The sequence below is a fragment of the Manis javanica genome, chromosome X (assembly GCF_040802235.1).
Source record: "Manis javanica isolate MJ-LG chromosome X, MJ_LKY, whole genome shotgun sequence".
In the NCBI taxonomy this organism is placed as follows: domain Eukaryota; kingdom Metazoa; phylum Chordata; class Mammalia; order Pholidota; family Manidae; genus Manis; species Manis javanica.
Genome location: NC_133174.1, coordinates 8,427,828 through 8,450,636, shown reverse-complemented (window position 1 = coordinate 8,450,636; position 22,809 = coordinate 8,427,828). Strand labels below are relative to the sequence as shown.

Here is a 22,809-nt window from a genome sequence, read left to right as displayed (position 1 = left end):
TAATTCAGCAAATCCATGCACTTCTGGCCCTCTCTTTTTTCGTTTAGGAAGAAAAACACTCTTCTGGAATATCTGACCTGTATGCTAAAAGCCAGAGGGATGTATTTAACATGTCACCCTATTCCTGGTGATCCATAAATTATTTGATTTTGAGATATTTTTTGTCATTTTCTAACTTGATTATATGAATATGGTACAGAGAGAGTTTAAGATGCAGTTTTTTTCCTATAAGAATCTGCCAAGGAGGACATTTGAAGAGAGGGTGTCTGGGGAATAGGCTGTAGAGAAAAGAGTGGCTGGCCAGATGGTGCTGGACATATGTGGTAGGTATGTTACAGCTTGCTTTAATTTCTTTTTCCAAGAAATGTTAAGTGTGGAGAAGATCTCAACCAGCCATTTGGTGCATCTCCTACTTTTGTTATCGTCATTTCCATTAGCATACACAAGCATTTTGACCCCTGACTGGAAACCCAGATTCGCTTGCCTTGAAATTCAGTGGAAATCTTGAATTCAGATTGTAATGTTAAAAATCATGCTTCTCTGTTATTGGGAAGTGCAGGTCAGTTTAGAGTAAATTATCTTCATAATACGATTTATTAGCCTTGATGCATCTGAGAACACATGGAGTAGCCAGTGTCTCCGTGGTGTAAAGTTCCCCTCACTGGGACTGGCCATAAATTGGATTGTTCCAGAGACACTCTCAGTTTTTTCTCCTTGGGACCAAATGTCCATCCAAGTGATATGGTTGGCCAGGAATAGGGATGGCTGTGGGACAGATGAAGGAGGCGACACACCCTGGCTTTTAAGAGACGGAGGTCACCATCCTAGCTTCACAAATGTACCTCACTGTTCATCATTTGTCCCTCTATTTATTCATTTAGTAGTGTTCTTCTCCGAGACAGCATCCTTCCTCAGTTCGCTCTGCTTACAACATAGGAGTAGAACCCAGCTCAGAGACCATTACATGTAGGATGATCTTGATTTTGACCATAATTTTGCTGGTTGGTGGCCGAGTAACTAGCAGATGATGATGCCAGACAGAATTTTGATGCTTGGCCAGCCCAATGTGTTTCCCTTCAGAGGGCACATAAGAAAATCATTTCCTATTTTATAGGCTGATTTGGTTAATTCTTTATATATTCAAACCTTACTAGCTATCATATCATAATGTTCGATATCAAAGATCAGCACATTTCATCCGTAAAGGGCCAGAGAGAGAATATTTTCAGCTCTGTGGGCCACACAGTCTCTGTTGTTACTACTAAAATATACCCCATTATAGCATCAAACGACCACAGAAAGAATAGAGATGATGGATGTGGCTGTGCTCCAATAAAACTTTATTTGCAAAAACAGGGCCAATGTTTGCTGACCTCTGCTGTATTCGATAGTGTTGTTACAGCTTTCCTTTAATATTTTAAATAATAGCTAAAAGTAAAGGATGGTAGATACAGCTTCCAAAGACCTTGCCCGGTGAGTATGGGCTTTCTAGAAGCATGGTCTCTGTCAGTTTTCCAGTGATCATTTCCTAGATGCTAAAAAGTATACCAGTCTGCAACTCAGTGGTTCCGACTTGTCACTAAATCACATTCACTAAGGACATGAGAAAAGGTGTACAAGGCATTGTTTTGTTATCCTTTCCTCAACTTCCCATTGTTTGCTTCACACCCACCTTGGGTGCTGACCACCCACAGTCGTGTCTCGCCCTCAGCGGCCACCGCTTACCTCAGCACCAACCATCAATAATAGTACCTCAGATGTCACAGCCTTTTGTGCTTCAACAGTATAGATTGGTCTCCTGCCCATCCCTGTCTTCTCCTCTCTCAGGGGAACATTTGCAAGCTACCCTACCAGGGTCTTCCTGGGGTTATACATGTTCCCATTTCTTGACCGTTGCCCAGAATTGCCAGCGTTTTAATTAACCACTGAAGCGGAGGCTTCTCCTGGGAATCACGTCACTCCCTTCTAATTGTTGGGACCCTGTCCCTTTAAACAAGATGTATACTGTGCTCTTTGAAATGTTGTAAATAATTTTATATTTAATGCCTTTTGGTTTGGCTCAAAAATATAAAATAGACATGATTTTCTTTTCTTTCATGTCTAAAGATTTACAAAAGGCCTTCCCAGCAGATGGGAGAGCACGCTTCCACTGGCCGGTCCCGTCTCTGCATGCGCCGGAGTACACTAGTATTTTCATGCTGAACTAAGCATCTCAGGCACGGCTGCCATGTTTTCCCAGAGAGCATGTTAGCACTGGGTGCCCGTGGCTTCTCATTACTACTTCCTGGCTGCTGTGGCAGAGGCCGGTCTGGCGACTTCCCCATTTACGGGAGGAGATGAGGACAGAGGATGGACGAATCCCATGCAGAGATTCCCTGAATTTTGCATGGCCTGGCTTGAGTGGGCTGGGGGACCTGGAGGTCTATTTTGTGGTCCCCAGGTCCCAGGGCGCTCCCTTGCATTCAACCAAATGTTTGTGTGCAGCAGACATTTACCTGGGCACCTACTGTGTGTTGGGCATGGAGAGAGGGAAGTTTTCCTCATCCTCTTCTTAAAGGAGGATGAAAGTTTTGCAGATTAAAGGTGATCAAACTACTTGGAATCCCCCTGGCCTGAGGTCGATATGGAGGGCTCATGGGCACTTCACCAAGAGGAAATCAGATCAGACCAGCAGGCGACTTGACTGTCTTCTGGTTCTTTCCACCAGCCCCACTGGGTGTCTTTGCTTCTGGAGAATGTAGCACACGCCCATGTGTGAGAGAGAATCTCCTGCACAGAAAAGCAAAAATCTAAACTCAGGGAAGGCTGAGAGTTAAGAACTTTTAAGAACCCTGAAATAACAAAGTAGCCTGGGACCTGTGACATTTCTTCAGGAGGCCAGAAGCACAGCTCCCCTCCACACAGACCTCAGAAAAACTCATGTTGAGGCGACCAGTGCCTCAGCTAAAGAACAGAAAGCTGCAGCCAATGCCCAGGCCACAGTACGTGGCTCCGGAACTGTGCCCTTGGGGGTCAAACTGCCCTGGTGTGTCCCGGATGCGCCTCCCCAGCTGCCATCCCATCGCCCTGGCTGTGTCCGCTTGCAGAGATGGTATAATCGTAGTACCTGTGCTGAAGGGCACTTGGGACAGGCTGTGTGGCCGCAGGTTACGGGGGGACCGGTGCGGTGTGCTTTGCAGAAGAAGCCCTGTGACTGCGGCTCTCCTCACCACCAAAACAGCAGCAGCAGACCGTTTCAGAGTGCGGATCTGATCTTCTCCCAGCAGTTCTGTTTTCCCTTTTAAATGTCTTTAAAAGACATTTTTACTTTACCTTGAAGCCAAAAAAGTTTTCTCTAAAACACCACCTAGAAAAGTGGGTCTCTACTTCCCAGTGGGAAAGAAAAGCTCTCAGGGGTGTGGAGAGTGGAGCTGGGAGTGTGGGGGGCCGTGGGGGGCCATCCGTGCCCCCTGGGGTGGTTTGCTTATTCGTGTCCTTGGAGGTCAGAGATGCCAAATGGAGCAGCAATAGTTACCCACAGCGGTGTCCCAATCATTTTTTTATCCTTAAGCATTTGTGCTGCCCCAGAGGGCATACCCCCTTCCTCGGTTTTATGGGATCCTCAGGCATAAACTGGCCACAGTGACCTTATGACCTCTTAGGGCTTTCAAGATAATTCAGGGGTAACTGCTGGTTTAGAGTCAGCTAGTTTAAAATTCAGTAGTTTCAAGATAATTCAAGGGGTGGTTCAACTGCTAGTTACCAGCAGTGTACTCTGTGTTGGGCAAATTGGTAGATATTTTTCTCTCCAATCCCCTAAGAAGTGGGAAGTGTAGTCATATTCTCAGAGGAGGACCTGAGTTCCAAGGGCCCCACTTGCCACCCTGTGTGAGTGAGCAGTGATTCGAGCCCCAGACCGGCAGCGCTTTCTCTGTCAAACACTGGGAGATGACTGGAACAGGATTTAATCCAGAACATTCTAGACTCTGAAGTACTGAGCTTAAGGTGAGGGTGAGAGGGTGCCGCAGATGTCAGTGGGAGGGTGTGAGTTTCCTGCAAGACTGTGCAGATCGCAGGGCTATTTGCCAGATTTTCAAGGCTGGAACCGGGTCCCATCGTGCAGAGGAAGCCCGTATTCACCTTTGCTTGTTCTGTTGCAATAATTATGGTGCTTGGTTGGTTCAAGAAAAATATTACTGTGAGAAGCCAGATTATCACTATAAATAGTGTCTGCCCCAAGTGAGCATTCTAAGGGGTGGGTTGGGGGGGGAGGGGTGTGGAGAAAATAAGGAAAGAAAAGACAATTTTGGTGACTTTTATAAACTTAAATTTGAAAATGGAGGAGGACACTGTAACATTCTCAGTTTATGGTGCTGGTTGATAAGATGGTCCTGAAAGGCTGCATTTTGATAGCTTATTGTCTAAACTCCCCATTTCCTTTAACTATATGGTAAAAGAATAAATGCTAATGCTGATATAGAATCTTTGCTGGAGATAGAGACACTGACTCTTTGCCACCTGAAATTGGCAGTGAACAGCAGAGCTGAAATGGAAATTGGCAGGTACCACTGGATGTACCCAGGCTCAAAGAACCACCAGTACCATCCTGTGCCAACCCTGGGGGACAGGGCTGGCCCCTTGAGCAGTCCAGGTAAATACAGCCACGGGGTGAATTCTAATAGCAAGTCAACTGTTATCTTTACTATTATTTGGAATGGCTCTTTCCGTTTGGTGATATTTTATGTTTTGTTTGATGCATTAATTTGTTCACAAGAGTATGGGTGGAACTGGCCCTTTACAATTTTTGTAATCATCTTTCTTTTTCTCTCCTCCTCTCCATTCCACCCCATCTTTCACCTCTTTCTTCTCCCTCCTCCCCTTCCTTCCCCTCCCCTCTTCTTCTCAAAGGGAGCAGGGTACAATGAGATATGATTTTGGGGTAACCACGAAATTTGCAGTGTCTGAACCAGTAGAGGGGAGGGAGTGTCGCACATGTCCTCCATGGGACCAAGAACTGGGCCAGGACACTCAGGACCCTTGGCCCCAGGAGCACCGGGAGTGTCCCCAAATGGCTTCCTGGCCCCTCTGCTCGTGCCACGCTGTTGTAAACGTCAGTCATTGCCTTTGAGAGTGGGAATTCGAAGCCCATGACATGAGAACTGGTAACTGTTATTTGGTCCCATCAGGTAGGTCCACTGGGTCTCTCAGAACTGCTAGGTGCTGGGCCTAGGTGAAACGTGCATCAGCCCATTTGGGGACCCCAAAGGGGAAGAATGCTGGGCAACGAGGACGTCCACCCTCCACATTCCCAAAGGCTACGTGTGTCGTAAACTCAGCTCAGTCAGCTAGAATCAGTACTTCAAGTTACTTAACATGTGGCTGTAAAGGGATGGTGGTCTGTCCAATAAACACAACCGCAGGCTTAAAGTATTGCCATGCTTTTGTGTGAACTTGTGATGTCATTTCTCTCAAACAGTTGCTTACTTTTTCAGGAATAAATCTGAAATGAGAGTGTAGAACCTACAACTCTAGAAAGAGCAATTCTGAGGCACAGCATAAGACACCCATTGAATCACAAAGTCATAACACCTATAATTAATTTAATAACACTTTTTTTCTCTTAAAAGCTAAGTTGTGCCTTTAGCTTAATTAACATGAAAACTGATTTTGGATTTAGTTCTATACCTTGAATTATGCATTGCTTCATGCAGCACGTGGCTATTGGGCACCAGCTTGGTGTGTGCCTGTGTAGTGCTGGTTAGAGAAAGTGAGCAAGACGTTATATCAGACATTTGTTCTCATAGGTCCTTTAAAGAACAGAGAGAGTTCTGGAATCTTTTAAAAATTGCCATTAGACATGCTCTATCCATACAATGGAATGCTGTTCAATAATAAGAAGGAATGAAGTGCTGATTTATACTACAACATGGATGAATCCCAAACACATCATGCTGAGTGAGAGAAGACAGACACAAGAAACCACATGTGGTGTGGCTCCATTTATGTGACATGGCCAGAAGAGGCAAATCCATAGAGACGGAAGGGAAAGCAGTGTTTTCCAGAGGCTGGGGGATGTGGGGAGCAGGGTCTACCCGCTTGTGGGTACAAGGGATCTTGTTTGGAGTGACGGAAATGTTTCCAAGTTAGATTGAGGCGATGGTTACACACTGTAAATGTACTCAAAATCATTGAATTGTACACTTAAAACGGGTGACTTTTATATGTAAACTATGTCAAAGCAGTTTTTTTAAAGCCCCACCCCCCAGATAAAAGCAGCATCAGATATGCACAATTCAGTGGGGGTGGGGGTGCCGGGGAGGGTATTAACATGACAAAGTCATCAGACACCACTGCTTGACCGGGAATGGTCTTCCTTTTAAGAATTTTTTGGAAAACATCAGGCCAGTTGGAAATCGAGTTAAAAACTAAGTGTCTTTCCTAGATTGTGTGGTAAAGAGTAAACGTCAATATGTTATTAGAGGGAAAGCCCTCTATCAATTGCTCTTGCCAAGTTTCTTTTCCTTGTGGAGCAGTTGCCTGGGAGAGGCCTGGAATCACACTTACATGCTTTCGACCCTACAACCAAACAGCAGAACACGGGCATTCTGCACGGCAGCGGCAGCCAAGAAGAAAAATACAAGGCTCCAGTTTCTTCTCTGAAACCTTTGGGGCCGATTTGTTTCAGAATTCAGAAGAGTTTGGGTTTTTGACAAGTAACGCGGTACCTAGAGCACGTGCTATGCGGTGCTACGAGCGCGGTCTGGTGCTCCCACTGACCCACCGCGTTTATCTTTCTTGGGAGCCCCAGCTGGGCAGGAGCCTTGTCAACAGCCTCTTGGCTGTCCAGGTGGAGTCTGGATCAGAACAGGTTTTGCTTCCGGGCGAGCTAGACAAAAAACCCAACCCACCAACACACAAGTTCGTTTTCAGCGTTTGGGGATTTGGGGAACGGCAGGAGGAGAAACTGCAGAATCCTGCTGGTGTCAGGTTGCTGGCGCATTTCATGTCCATGAACATGCAGGTTCTCATCGGGGGCAGGGCAGGGCGGGGCGGCGACAAAAATCACTGAAGTTGATTTATAGCCTCGTCTTCCCAGGTCCTGAGATGGTCTGTACCCACAGGTAGTTTTGACTTTTCGTGTGCATTGACCGAAGTCATTGGAAAAAATGTGCCTCTCTGCACACGCCGTGGGACCGTGTGTGGGTCCAGAGGCGGCCGGAGAGGGCTTGCGGAGGGAGGGGAGTACAGGGAACGCAGCCCGCACCCCGCCGCGGGGCCGCTTGCCCGGTTGCTCGGAGATCGTGCTGGCTCCGCAGTCCACGCAGTTGCCATCCTGTACTTAGATCCCAAACCAGATGGTGTGAGGGAAAAAATAGAGAGTTCCATATGGCCCTTGTGCCTTTTTTTTTTTTTTAACAGTTGTGTTTGTTTCCTGGGGGGGAGGTGGAGAGAGGTTTGACACAGGCTGCCCAGGCCGTCCATGCTGCTGTTACAGAGAGGCCACCCGCCCCCCCCGGACCCCCACCCGCCTCCTCCCCGCAGCACGGACCGGGGTGGGCCCAGTTTCCTCTGCCTTGATCTTTTCATGGTTTTCTCTTTTTGGCCTAAGTTCCCAGTAGAATTACATTTTGAGGACTTGGATAGTTAACCCCTCACCATCTGCTTTGTTTTGCTTTCCTTGTTCTTTCATATGTTAACTTCTTTGGCCAGGTAATACCCATCTCCTTCCCAGGACTACAGGGAATCATAGGCTAGAGGGCCACATGGGCAATCTGAGTGACGCGGTCTGGGCCCTACGTCTGAATGGTGGCCGAGGGAAGGAAGGCGCAGTTCATGCCGCGTTTGTGTTCGGTGGAATACTGTGCTTACCGTGTTCGGAATTCTTCCATTGGCCGCCGCAGGTGGTGGTACACAGGCTTCGCCGTGTAGTCAAGAGAATTTCGATCCTCTGTTCCAAGTGTGGTCTGTGGTCTGTGAACTGGCTCAATTGGCATCAACAGCAAGCTTATTACAAATGCAGAGTCTCAGGCTCTGCCCCACCTGCGGAATCAGAATGTGAATTTGAACATTTCCAGATGGTTCCTATGCACATGAAAGTTGAGAAGCACTAAAAGGGAGAAGACAGGAAGGAACTGAAGAAGTGAATTCAGCCTCACGAGATCTAGAACTCTCTTTAGAAAAGACAGAACTATTGAAGGTATCCATTCTTCTCCCCCTCTCGCTTTGTGGGGAGGCGTGTGTAAGACTTGCCTGTCCTACGCCCTGAGCCCTGGGTGGTCTGGAGGAGAGGGACCTTGGATTCGCTTAGCTACTTTTCTGAAAGCATGCCGCCTTCTTCCTTTGTTTAGAAGCTTGGGAGCGGGGAGGAGCGGTGGAGGTGGGAAAGGCTTGTTAACGGGTGGCAAAGAGAGGGCGAGGAGAAAGTCATGGCTGGGAGCTTGGGAGAAGTTCTCAAACGTCCCTCGTCATGTTCTTTGCTGTGACCCAGTGACTCACGAGATGCTGCTGCTTCGCGTAGGCTATAAGGCAATGCACCGAGAGCGCCTTCCCATGCGCTGGGAAATCTGCAGTTCAGCTAAGTAGAAAAACCATCCCCTTGCCCCGTCACCAGCTGCCCACAGCCGGTCTCCCAAACCCGAAGTGCTCTGGTGCCCGGATTAAGGTGGCCATAGGTATATTCAGAAGCCCAAAGAGTGCCCTGTCCCCTGCAGGTGACAGCAGAAGGGGCAGGGAGGGCATTGGGCAGGTGCTTCGTTAAGGGGTTGGCAGGAAGCCCACTGCTGGGCTTTCCATTGCCAAGAAGGGATTCCTGAGCAGTCACAGAGGGCAGGGACTGGAGGGAGGGACAAGCAGGCGTGTATCTCGCTCTTCACTGCCAGGACTCAGGTCTCACTGGTCTGTTCTGTGCACCTGCCCAGGTGTGACCTGAGAAGGCGGCTCCTGGACTTCTGTCTCCCAGCTCCACTTCCCAGAGTGACACCTGTGCATATGAGAGTCCTGAGAAATGCTAGTAGATTTTTGTTGTTGTTGTTTAGTGCCATTCTTTCTTAACCTGAGGTTATGAGGCCATTCAGTTTGAGATAGTCTCTGAAAACACTTGAACTGTATTTCAAGGGGGGAGAAAACCTTCATCTTTGGTGTGTATCATGGAGCCTCTGTCCACGGCTGGCTGTCCACTCTAAGCAGCAGTCCGATCATGTTGTGTGGGCTCTGATGAGGGGAGGCTTCTCTGCTCCCCAGAGGCTGGCTGGAGAAGCTTCCTTTGTTTACATAAGCCAGGGGGAGATCTGGGTCTGCCTAAGGGCTTCCAGTTACTCAAAGTGTTTCAGGCTAAATGGAGGTTAACTGTGGACACAGTGTGAGTGTATTACAGCTCAAGTTCATGCTATAATGTTCCTGAGGTTTTTTTTTTTTAAGAGCCCTTTGCATTTTGTTTTCTGCTATGAATCAATTATTTCATTGTCAAATCACCTACAGTTTTCACAAAAGAATGGGCCATATAGAGCATTTAACTATTTTATAGCTAATTTACAAAAGGCTAATATGTCAACCATGTAAATATAATTTCTTCATTGTTTCTGAATGTTCATTTTTTATTAGCTGTTGTTAGCATGTGACTAGCGCTTGATGGTGTAACAGCAGCTGACTGTGTCTGTGCTGTGCGATAGAATTCCGTTTGCCTTTGGGTCTTGTGTCTGCTTCTCAGCTCAGAGTAGGCAAACAAGGAAAGCAGAGATGAAAAGCAAATCGATCAGTATTGAGTGGTGATGGGGAGCTTTCTGTCAGGCACGTCTGGTTTTAGGGACACCACTTGCATGATTCAAAGCAGTGATTCTCAGTCTTGTAGAAAGAGTGACATCTGGTCTTTGCTTCCTTTATGATACCCTTGTGTTACATGTTTTCAGTTAGAGCTAATTAAAATTAATTTGGTTTGAAAGTCTTTTGCCACCCTTAGAGCTAACTGGAGATGCCGGGAAGCAGCCTGTGTCCTTTCGGGTGCTCTGTTCACTCACAAATAAGCCACACACACTCCCACAGGTTAACATGTCTATCAAAAACTTTTATAAAATGACTTTTGCACTAAACAGAAAGCTCTGGTGTCACAGAGCCATTGAGGTGGGACAACATTTTCTCTGAAGATCATCATGCTTGCATTTTATCTGGGGACTTCCATGGACAGTGATTTCTCCCCAAGGAATAACTCTAGTGGTGAAATGTCAGGCTGGTAGCAGAGCAACAGGATAAAGACTAGCCTTTCCGTGGTCTTATAACAACCCGTTTGCATGCATGTGCTCTTTCCCAGCAGTAAGTAGTACATGGGGGTTGTGGAGATTCCCATGAGGGCTTGACTGCAACCCACCATGTTTTTGTAAATAAAGTTTTATTAGAACCAGCCACGCCCATTCATCTAACAGGTCTTAACCTTGGTTAAGAAAATAGCCCCTCGTTATAACATCTTTGGTAAAGTATCACTTCAGTTCACAGTACCCTTCTAAAGGACAACGTAAACTTGAAACTCAAAGGCAGATTGTATATACACACTTGCCATCAAGATGCCCAAAGTCAAATTGCCACATGCTTAGCAGACAGTGCTGTTGAATTTGAAGCAAATTCCTCTTGGTGTTCTTATATTGTCATCGCATCTTTGTGTATTAAAAAGTGCAAAAAGATTCTATTGTGGAGCTGCAGGCAAACACCAGGGCTGAGGTGTGTTTGTTGTCTACTGTTGCATAACAAATTAACCTTAAACTTAGCAGCAGAAATGGCATATATCTGTGTGTGTGTGTGTGTGTGTGTGTGTGTGTGTATTCTCAGTTTCTGCATCTCAGAAGTCTGGGCTCAGCTTAGCTGTCTCTGGGTCTCTAATGAAAGTGTTAGCCAACGCTACTGTCTCAGCTGAAGGCCCAACCGTGGAACAGTCCTCCCAGCCCACTCCTGGTTGTCGGCAGGACTCAGTTCCTCACTAGCTGTTGGCCCAAGACCTCCGCTGATTCTTGGCCGTGTGGGATTTCCCATAGCTCCCTCGTGACGGCAGCTGGCTTCCTCAGGGAGAGCAAGAGAGTAGGTGAGAGAATGCCAGCAAGACAGTGAGAGAGAGCGTGACTGAAAGCTAGTGAGACAGAAGTCATAGTCTTTTGAAACCTAATTAGAGAAGCAGGTCACTAGGGAGAGGAAGTTACACAAGGGTGTGAATATCAGGGGCCAGGGTCATTTGGGGGAGAGGGGTCTCAGAAGACTCCCTGCCACAAGGTGCATAAGCATGTCAAAATGGAAATGTGCCCTTTGTCCGCTAGAGTACTGTCTTCTCTCCTTGAGGACAACAGCCCCTTCACTTTCCTGTCACCAAGTAGGGGGAGCCCATGCGTTCTGCAGCCACAGTACATGCCCCCCTCAGCTCACCCCACACAGGCTGATGTCATGTGACGTTCACTGCTCAGTAGCTCCAAGCTTTGACTCTCATCCTTCCTGCCTCTGTTGGAAACACCCTGTACCCTTTGTATAAAACTCAGGAAGACCTATTCCGTTACCACTTGCAGTAGAAGAGCTGGGTTTGCACCCACAACTCCAAGGAGGTCAGAAGAGAACGGGGAAACCACCTACCTATCATTTCAGTGATTTTCCACTTAGTTTTTGTCAGGAAGCCCCCCAACCCATTGACTTCATGATACCTTCTTAACACATTCTACCAGTCATTTACAGAGTTTTGCATGGTAGGTTCCTATACACTCTTAAAAATAAATTTAATTAAAATAAGAACAATAAACCATTAAATGTTAACATACACAAGTTTTTGGAAATAGAACTACTTTTCAAAACAAAATAAAAACTTTAGTGGGCGGAGAAATGCTGTTTTACATTTTTGCAAATCTCTGTAATAGCTGGATTCATATTAGCAGCACTCTTACCTCTATCTCTACGTTCATTCAAAGGTATTTTGCAGCGTCTAGTTTGGGTTGAAGTATAGGAAGAAAACTCAGACTATAACAGATACGTAGTTGGAGAAGGGAGGTGTGTTCTGGTGGCCTTTTCATATATTTGTGGAACTCTTCCTTGGTAATACACCCGAATTCAACAAGTCGTGGTTTCCTAAAGATTATTTGTAATGTGGAATTTGAAGCCATATCAATGAACATTTGTACTCCATTCCATTAAAATCTGTTGCTCTGTCTTCTATGTTGATTGGCTTTGTATTCAAGAAGGATTTTGTAACATCACATGTTGGGCGTTTGGAAAATATTGTGCTCTGAGTTGTTCAGCCCTTCCAAATACTGACACATTTCGTTATACTGTATCAAGAAGGTCACACTTGTTCATCTCACCCCCAATTTCAGCAAAAATTCTTTTAAGGATTGGGAAGCTGGCGCTTCACCATGGCAGGTGCAGATTTTCCAAAACTGATTGGCAACAAATGCTATCAGTTGTCCCCTTAAAAAGGGACAAGCTCACTTGGATCATTTTTGGGAAAATTTCTGCCAGCTACCCAAGGCTTAACAACTATAGCTTGCCAATAAGTCTTTCAAGAAAAAATGTTCCCTCAAAAAGGTGCTAACTCCACTTGTGACTCAGTGATACCAGAGCTGTCCCCCAGGACACCATCACGCTTTGGTATGCAGCAGAGGCGCTCCATGTATCCTTCCCATTTCATCACACAGAATAGTCAGAAGGTGTGAACTCAGGGGTTGTAGTCAAATAAAATTAGTAACTTTTTCCTGTATCAAAAATCTAAAAAAAATGTTTGAAGTGTCATTTTAAAGTGACACTGTCTATTGTATTTTTGCTGCCTGAGCTGCGAGTGCATGGTGGTAAAGAATGCGCTGCTGATTCGGACACTCTGGTGCCGCTGTCTGATTCGCGCTCAGCCATCAGCAGTTTTACTGGTGCAAATAAAATGCCAACACTGTGAAAAAAGTCAATAACATCTTAGTGCTATTATGAAAAGTTTTAGCCTCACAGACCGCCTGAAAGTGTCTCAGGGTCTCCTGGGGCTGCACAGACCCCCCACTGTGGGAACCCCTGTGGCTCAGCGATGGTGGTGAGGGGAACTGGCAGAAGCAGTGTCCTCTCCCCAGACCTGCCTCAACAGAATCTACATTTTAATGAGATCCCCAGGACATTTATATGCACATTAAAGCTGGAGACACACTGCTCTTTAAGTCTGAGCAGCGATCTGCAAACTTTTCCTGTCAAGGGCCAGGCAGTAAATATCTTTTGCCATTACGTACCTCGGCCTTTGCAGCTTGAGAATAGCTGCACATGGTACATACATGAACAAGTGTGGCTGTGTTCCAATAGAACTTTATTTATGGACACAGAAGTTTGAATTGCATATACTTTTCATACATCATGAAATATTACTCTTTGAGGCTTTGCTGTGTTAGTTATTTAAAAATGTAAAAAAAGCATTCTTAGTTTACAGGTATTACGTGGCGAGGCGAGTCGGGCCTGTGGGCCAGTTTGCCCCCCCTTGCTTTTGTAACACTTGTTCTCTAACGTGGGTGCCCATTGAAATCACCTGGGGAGCCTTTTTTGTTTCAAATGGAACCTCTAATTCCTACGTCCCAACCCCCCCAAAATTCTGATTTCATTGGTCAGGGCTGATGTCCGGGCTTCAGAGTTTTCAAAAGCTCTCTAGATAATTCTAATGGGCGGCAAAATTAGAGAACTTCTGATTTATATTTTTTAAACAGGCTGATGTCATGTGACATTCACTGTTTATTGGGAGCTTTTTTTAAAATTTTAATTGTAACCTTTGGCAGTAACGCCTGGTGTCTGAGCCCAGGATTCTAACTGTAGAGCAGGGTTTCCCACCCTTGGCGTCTAAGCCCGGGATTCTAACTGTAGAGCGGGGTTTCCCACCCTTGGTGTCTGAGCCCAGGATTCTAACTGTAGAGCGGGGTTTCTCACCCTTGGAGTCAGTGCCATTCTGCCTCCCATCATTCTTTCTTGGGTAGTGGGGGCGTACTGTACACTGGGTGGTGTTTACAGCGTCCCTGGCTTCTACCCACTACGTGCCTGCAGTGCCCTCTGAGTTGTGCTGACTGGAAGTGTCTCCAACAACATGCCGGGTAGAAAGCCGCTGATGTAAACGATGTATTGTTTCTTGTTTCTGCCGTCTCAGATTCCCCACCTTGGCACTACTGACACTGGGGGTCAGATCACTGTTGGGGGACCATCCTGTGTACTGTAGGATGTTTCACAGCCTCCCTGGTCTCTATGCACTAGAGCCAGGAGCACCCCCTTCCCAAGCTGTGAGAACCAAAACTACATGCACATGGTGCTCCAAGTCCCCAGGGTGGCACAGTTGCCCCCTGTCAAGAACTGTTGGCGAGGCCACCCCGGAACCAGGGAGGCCTTCGTCAGCCGACATTCACTGTTGCTTTTCCTAAGCAGGATTCTCTCCGCCTCCATCTTCCCATTGCTGGTTGTTTGAAAGTTGCAAACCTTGTTAGTTCTCCTTTTCTTTTTAATTTTGTGGCTCAGTAGGAGAATCAGTAAAGTAGCAAGGAAGGCCGCGTGTACAGGGCATGTGTGTGTGTGTGTGACATTCATTCCTGGGGGAAGAATCTGCGCCCTTGTTCCTGCCGGCCCTCCTTCTGAGCCAGCATTAAATCTGCAGCCAGGATCACAGACAACTTGGGGCAAATCACTGGGCCGTTATGAACTCAGCCATGGCAACGGCCATCCGCCAGCCTGAGGACAAAACGTGTTTTATTCTGTTGTTCTGCACAAAAGGTTCTAGAGAAGCTGGAGACAAAATGGCCATTGAGAGTTAGAGGCACTGATGTGTATTTTTTCTTCCTACTATGTGGTTTATATTTAAACTGTCTTAGGCTAATGCACACTGGAGGTTTTGTGTGAATCAAAACCCTAAAATTCTTTTTGATCCCAGAGACCGGCTTAACGAAAGCTTAAGATATTATTAGCCTAACAGAGGTTTAGGGGTTTGCTGAGAGGTACTGAGAATTATTAGTAAAATGTGCTAAAAAGCCTGGCATTGGGTTTTTTTTTTAACATTCGTAGATCACAGTCATCAAAAAACTGCTTTCCTTGCCTTTTCTGGTTCTGTTAATTAACGTGGTCATTGCTGGTTTGGAGCCTGGGAAAACTTAGTCTGTGGATTTATTGGGAGTATCCAAGAAAAGTATCAGCCGTCCTTAGCGAGCCTAACCTTCTAACAGTGTGCTGCGCTGCGGGGCCTGGGCACCACCTCGGTATTTAAAGACGCCAGGCTTGCTGCAACTCCTCATCCCGGGCATAGCCTGAGTCTGTGGAGGCACCCTCTGCCCCGCGGTGGGGGGCCGTCCCGAGTCTGTTCTCACGTGACTGCATACCTGTTTTCTCAGACCCCAACGGCAGGACCCCACTAAGGCGTCTCTGTCCGAAATCCTCAGGGCAGCAGGATTTGCGGGGCTCCGCAGAGGCATACTCTAGTTGCACTCTTTCAAGGCAGCTGACAACTTGGCCGCTTAGTCTGTCTTTGTTGCAGGCCCTGGTACTTGCCTTTTCATTTGCAAGGAGCTAGAATGTTCCGGCCAAGCCCGGTGGCCCCCTCTGAAGGAGAAAACACCAAACCCATCTGAGCACAAAAGGACTCAGGAATGCACACCTGAGACCTGGAAAATGGGACTGTTGACCAGAGAGGTCTTCTCCAACCCGCTGCGGACACAGATCACCTGGGGGCTGTGCATTCGGATTGAGTGGGTCTGGGGTGGGGCCCAAGACTGCATTTCTCCCAAGCTCCCTGCTGAAGCCTATGCTGCTCAGGCAAGGACCTCATTTTGCAAAGCCAAGGGTCTAAGGCACTTTATGATCCCCTCCTATTGTTTCTTGACCTCTGCCTGTTTTTGTTGCTGTTGAGTAGAATGAAACTGACAGGATCCAACTTGAGTTCTTCTGGGCTACAGACCCACATATCCAGCCCCCTACCAGAAATCTTCCCTTAAGGTAACACTCACTCACCTCAGATTCAGCATGTTGAACACTGAGCTCAACATGTTGTTTGCCAAGCCTTGCCCCCTTCTGGTCACCCCCAGCTCAGGCAACAACACAACACCTGTCTGGTTCAACATGCCGGGCATTTAGGAGGCATCCTGGGTACTCAGCAGTCCGTCCACAACCCTGGCATCAAAACCACACCTTGTGGAGCCCATTTGGCATCTTCATGTCTCTCAGACCCTTGGATTCCTGCCCCTCCAGTACCTTTGCCCCAGCCCAAGCTCCCCTATCTTTCTCCTGAACTGTGCCCCACACTCCTACTCATCTGCACAGCGCCTTTGTTCCTGGCACATTGGAACATCCTTTACAGCCCTGACCTGTTCCCCTGGTTAGATTGCTCAAGGGCTTCATATGATTCCGAGGACCCAAGGTCCAGAATTCTTAAGGCTGCTTAGGAAGCCCTCTGTGGTCAGGTATGAATAGGCCCCTCCTGCCTTCCCTGCCCCTTCCTTGCTCCGAACTCTATTCCAGCCGCTTCCATGCCCTGGAAAGTGCCCTGCTCTCTTCCACCATACAGCTTTTGATCACGCTGTTCCTGCTTCCCAGAGCAGCTTCCCTAGCCCATCCTTCTCTCCCTTTACTGAGTGGGCTCAAATCCATCCTTCATATTTAAGCTCTGGAAGCATCCCTGGCCACCCGCAGAAGCCTAAGTAGGTCCCCATTGTTTGCCTTCCTAGCACTTTCAAGCTAACACCAGTTAGTTAATGTGTGCTTCCCCCACAGACCGCGAACTCCACTGGAGTGTAGAGCACACCCGTATTAGCTCCCCTGGAGTCCGCAGCGCCCAGCCCAGCGCGCCAGACATCAAAACCATTGCTGCACATTGAACACATGCTAGTTGAAGGAGATGGAATGAATGGATGGACAGCTGCTCCCTGCCGCCCCATGCCGTCTTCCTCACCCATGTCTGACTCTGCTTAACTGACAGCTTCACTTAAATTAGGCCCTATTTAAGAGACCCCAGTACCCGGGATGATGATAACAGCAAGGTCAGGGGAGAAGTTTCTCGTTTGAGCCTGAGCTGTGCCTTCAGGTGAACCTATGCTAGCTGTTGCTTCGAAGAAGAGCATTACAGGGCATCGAATGTTGATTCTTTGGTTGAGTATATTTCTTTTAATAATTGACTCATTAGCCACGGATGGTTCTTCATAGCCCGAGTCTAATATCTTGAAGACCATTGTTTCATTTATCTTGTCCAGTGTCTCCGTTGTTTGAGGCAGGAGAATGAATTAGATCCCCATGACTCCATCTTGGCCAGAAGCCAGGAATCATTGTGCGGAGTTAGATTTTTATTGTAGTGGAACTTGGCCGGTGATAAAAGAAAGCAGGTGGAACTGACACAGCAAAGAGCTGTGTGATTCTGTAGGATAGTGGCTCTCGAATTTGAGCACGCAGGAGCACCACGCGGAAGGCTCACGAAAACACAGATCAGTGTGTCCACCCCCCAGGGTTTGTGACTCGGTTGTTCTGGGGTGGGGCCCAAGAAAGGGCATTTTTAATCTACTGATAGATGCTGCTGCTGCTGGTCCCGGGACCACACTCTGAATATCTGTGCTTCTGGATGTGGGTCTGCAAACTTTGTCTGTGGTTAGTAACTATTTCAGGCTTTGTAAGCCATGTGGTCTCCGTCACAGCTACTCAACTCTGCCACTGTCAGGCAAAAATAGCCACAGACAGTTTAATGAGTGGGCATAGCTATGTTCCAGTAAAACTTTATTTACAAAAACACAAGCTATAATTTACTAAATTTGCTAACCCCTGGCTCAGGAGAACTTTGAGTATCCACTCTGTGAGGGATACTATGTGGATAATTGCCACTCCCTTTCAGAGTCAAGGGGAAGTCATTCTTTCTAGTACCTGTAGACTTGATGGTCACTGTACGCAGAGTGATAGTGTGGCAAGGCGATAGCTGCCTTTCTGGTCTGTATGTCTATATTAACACTGTAAAATACAACGGAATGGTTGTTTGGACACATAAAGTAAAAAGAACCCCTTCTGCCTCCTCCCACACACATACGCCCAGGACTGGCTCCATGATTTGCAGGCCCAGTACAAAATTCAGATACTGTTGTTCAAAAATTATTCAGAATTTCAAGAAGGCAATAAGAGCATTAAGCCAAGCATGGAGGCCCATGGAACTGCACAGATCACATGCCTGTGAGGCAGACCCGAACACACATCACCGTCCTGGCCTCCACTACCACCCGTGCCTCGTACACACCCACCTACCTGCATTTCAAGTCAGAATGCTATTAGCGTGAGGATGCTAATGGTATTGATATCCACATTTAGCAAATATATTTAGGTTTCTCTTTTTGTAGTTTTGATTTCTCTGGGATAAGTGTGTGCCACACAACCCTACTGCCCAGTGTTCCCAGATACCTTACACACGGTGGATAAGAGAGCTTCTAGATTAGCATAGAAGGTACAATGTGGAGTGATCCTCTTACAAGTGGTTGGATATCCACCACACATGCAATTTTAGCCCTGCAGATAACTGGTCAACCAAGCTAGACTAAGCTCTGCATCCAGCTATATTGTTTCCTGTAAAGTGTTCCCATGTTATATCCTGCAAGCTTCTAGTCACACTGGCTGGTGGCGCCCATAAGAGTTTTATCTTCATGTGTGGAACGATGTCCAACATGGTGGCTTCTGTTCTGCAGGAGCCAGAGTTCCTACAGGTGCAAATAAACTCATGTGCGAAAACGTGAGAGCTTTGCATCTGTTGAAAGAGTACAGCCCATTGCAGTAGTCAGTCCCCCAGTCATTCAAGCCCGGGTTTTTCCTGCTGTCGTAAAATGAGACCCAGAGTATGGGGTAGAAGGAGTCCTTGAGAGAGAGAAACTGGAGGGAAACTTTAGCCATGATCTGGTGGTGGACTGAGCAACATCATTCTTTTAACCCTGTCTGTCTGTCTGAGCCAGGGAGCAGCCGTGAAACTTCCTTTGCAAGAAGCAGAATGCTGTAACCTTTGGATAAAAGACTGTTTTGAAGTGGCAACTCTGGATTAGGAGGGCTGAGTTCTTTTGTTAAAGGGCAAGTGCACTATGCTGTGACCACTAACCTAACTCCAGCTGATGAGCAAGGGTGTGGGCTTGTTAAAATATATGCACAAAAATATCTTATCAGATTTATATCAGTGTCACCATGTCGGCTGTTTGTGTTCTGCACACTAGGCCTTTCTGGGGAAAGCCTTCCCTGGCCCCTCTCAAGTGTGAATTCTATTCCCTCCTGTCCTTCTCCCTTCCATTCCTCCCCACCCACCGCCCACTGGCTCTCCAGCAGTCAGTATCTTGGCCTTTATCGCACTGTACTGTAATAATTGTATCACTTTTCTGCCTATAGCGTTAGACTGATCTCCTTGAAAATGATGTCTTAGCTCAGATTTGTAATCTCAGTGCCACACACAGTACCCAGCACCAGTAGGTCTTCAAAAACTATTGAACTAATGAAATCCAAAAAGTACAGCTCAGAACCCAGCTCACATCACAGAAAATTGAATATCTGGCAAGTCACAATGTATCTTCCAATGTCCTGCAGTGATGGAAAGTTCTATATCTGCTCTGTCCAATATGGTGGCTGTTGAGCATGTGAAATATGGCTAGTGCAAATAAGGAAGTGAAGTTTTTATCTTATTTAACTTTTAATCATTTCAATAGCCACCTGTGCTAGCGGCTACCGTGTTAAATGGTGCGGTCCCAAAGCCATACATCTCTATCCAGCAAGGAACTTCCTTAGCCAGGGAAGCAGGCATTCATTTCGTTCTTCACTTCGTCAGCGGGGCTGAGAATATGGTGAATGGTACAAGGCGTGCAGGTCAAGGGCCTTTCTGTAACGGCACCCTGGCGGCCGGGGTTTGGTTCTCTTGCTCCGGGAGCCCGGAGAGTTTGGACCTGCAGTTGCCTTCCTCTGCCCTCCTCTCAGCTCCCAGGAAGGCATGTGACAAGATGGCGCTCCAGCATGCTTGTTCCCAGCCTCAAGTGTCCAGAGCTCTTTAAGGCCCTGACTTGCTAGTGAAGTGGACCCAGATAGAGCGCTGGTCCCCATTTTATGTCCTTTCATAGATCCCCTTCAAGGAGGCTGGTCTTCGTGAAAGCAGCTGGGCATGTATTGAAATAAGAGAAAGCACCAGTCCCTGATTCATAAGAAAGCATCACTTTCTCCTGAAGCCCTGACACTCCAAATTTCCCCATGACCTGAAGACTCATGCGGTATAATGAGATTAGAGTCACCTCTTGTGGTAGGTTGAAGCAAATGCTAGTTTCGAGTAGGACGCTCATCAAAATGGAGAAGCTGGTCTCCAGCTGGTGAGCTGGGCAGCAGTTCCTGTCTGCTGTAAAGGAATTTAGCTGGCTTGGCATGCTTGCCTGGGAGGGATGCTGTTAACTCCCAGGTGCAGCCAGTGTCCCCTGACAGGCCACCTCCTTACAGGCCTGGGTAATATCCACAGGGACTGGAGGCCAGCACTGCTCCAGCCGAAGCGTAAAGGGCTCCAGACTGGGCATGTCAGCGGCCCTGCCCCACAGGGAGGTCTGTGCCCGCTCAAGGAGAGGTTTATTTTAAAATGAAGAGAGTCTTCTCAAGGTGAAGAGTGGGTTGTGGATCTCTCCTCCATTTCACCTCATGGATGTTCATTTTCTTTTTTTTTTTTTTCCCCTTGTTCCTTTTCCCTCCTCACGTACCTAAATGTCACCCACCAGCTAAGGGTTCTTACTGTGAACGTGTGTTGGGGCCATGGGCACACGGAAGCTGGGGAGGAGGGGGGGCGGGAAGTGCTGTGCTGCCTGGAGGTGGTGGCAGGGTGGATATCTTCCTTAAGTAAGGTGAGGGTGATTCCTGACACTGACATGAGGGAGACCTGAGTGGACGCACTTGAGTGGATCATGGTGACTTGATATCTCTAGGGACCAAAATACCCATCACCTTCCCAAAATGGTCACATAGATGTGTGTGTGAGGCCAGGAGCAGTATGCCTACTGTGTTTGATTCTCTTGGTTGCCCAGCATATCAAAGGCTCGGGGAAAGCCATTGGCTGCTACGGAAATGGAGGTACTGGAAACCCAGCAGATTGAGGCTGGGGGGACTTGAGGGCCACTGTTCTTCACAGAACTGCAGCTTCACGCTGTCCTCTTCTGACTGTGTTAGTGGAATGATTGCTCCGCACCGTTACCTGAGCAGGGCCCTCCCCACCCCCACCCCCCGGGGCCCGCCAGGAGGCTCTGTAAGTGTGACTTACTCCATAATGACTTCTCAGGTGGCTGTTCTGCCACTTGCCCCAAGCACATTAAGGTACCTTCCCTCTTGGAGCCCCACTGTCCTCACCCACAGAATGTGAGGTGATGCCCGCTACCCCACTGGCCCTTGGGATGTTGGGCCATTAACCACAGAGCATGAGAGGGAAGATGGAAAAGTGGAACCTTCTCTGCTATGTGTGGTGTTCGTGAGACCGGAGGCATCTTGTCCACAACAGCTGCATTTTCTCTCCTTTGGGTCCAGGCTGCTTTGAGTGCTGCATCAAGTGTCTGGGAGGAGTCCCCTATGCCTCTCTGGTGGCCACCATCCTCTGCTTCTCCGGGGTCGCCTTGTTCTGTGGCTGTGGGCATGTGGCTCTCGCGGGCACTGTGGCCATTCTGGAGCAGCACTTCTCCACCAACACCAGTGACCATGCCTTGCTGAGTGAGGTGTAAGTACCACTTCCCTTTAAAAATGTATTTGAAATGCAAGAGATTAGTGTGCTGTCCTGGCAGGAAACTGATGCTTTCATTAAAGCTCATTGCGTGCGGATAGAAAAAGGTCCAGGAGAGAAGGAAGGAAAGGGTCAAGGAAAGAGGCACAAAATCTCAATCATAATGTAAATTCGTCACAGGGATGAAAGTACAGCACAGAGAATGTAGTCCGTAGCGCTGTAGCATCTTCCTAGGTTGACAGACAATAACTGCACTAGTGGGGATGAGCATTTGATAATATGGGAGATCATATGTTGAATCACTATGTTGTGTACTTGAAACCAATATAATAGTGTATATCAACTCTACCTTCATTAACAAAAATATATATTTAAAATGGCAATGCAATGGGTATTTGGCCCTTGAGGTGTTTGGGACCCAGGGTGAGATCTCACCTGGGAATGGCAAGGTGCATACACAGTATACTCTGCACGCAGTAGCTACGGACGCGGGCACGGTGGCAAGGTGACGGCTTGACACTGTCAGTCATCCCACCAGTTACCCTGGGCCCAAGTCACAGGCGCCCTCTAGTGTCATCCCAGGAAATTACGACCCCTGGAATGTTGGGGCCCTCGTGACCATTGCCCCAACGCTTAAGTCTACAGGAGCAGCTCTTTAACATGAACTGTTCTGGGGGAACAAATCCCAGGGCATCCTGCATTTCAGAAAGGGGTAGTTTAGGGACTTTAGCCTGAAATCTCTGCCTTTCTGTTCTGTAATCATCTCTGTGGATTCTCAACAACTCCCATGCACAGCAGATTCTTGTAACCGTGCAAGCTCAGCACTGATGGATTCATTTCCCTCAAACATTTTCCCCTGTGCCCATTTCCTTTCTCTTTCCTTGACTCGCAAAGTTTCAGTGTTCAGGTATCTCATGACTGTAAGAAACTTCGCCACCATGCTGAAAAAGGCATGAATGAGTTTTTATGGAACAGTAATGGAATCATGGTAGAAGAGTCCTTAGAGAATTTTATATTTTTTTATCTCTTCACAAATATCCAAAGAAATGAGCAGGGGTGGGGTATAAGGAGGATCAACCAAGACAAAGAATTCATTGAGTGCAAAGTGTGTGCAAAGAAAATCAAGGAGTATTTACCACAAATAACCT

The 22,809-nt window shown here is 47.3% G+C and overlaps 1 protein-coding gene across 7 annotated transcripts in view; it reads left to right on the top strand.

Moving 5' to 3' along the window:
• GPM6B (glycoprotein M6B) overlaps positions 1–22,809 on the top strand; it is a 143,624-nt gene that overhangs the window by 107,032 nt on the left and 13,783 nt on the right. For 4 of the 7 annotated variants that reach the window (XM_073227320.1, XM_017670499.3, XM_017670509.3 and 1 more), the window contains exons 2-3: positions 4,511–4,630; positions 21,472–21,658. In XM_073227320.1, the coding sequence (XP_073083421.1) occupies positions 4,511–4,630; positions 21,472–21,658 (307 nt within the window). The remainder of the gene's footprint in view (positions 1–4,510; positions 4,631–21,471; positions 21,659–22,809) is intronic. The other 3 variants (XM_037020476.2, XM_017670524.3, XM_017670527.3) reach the window with 1 other exon arrangement.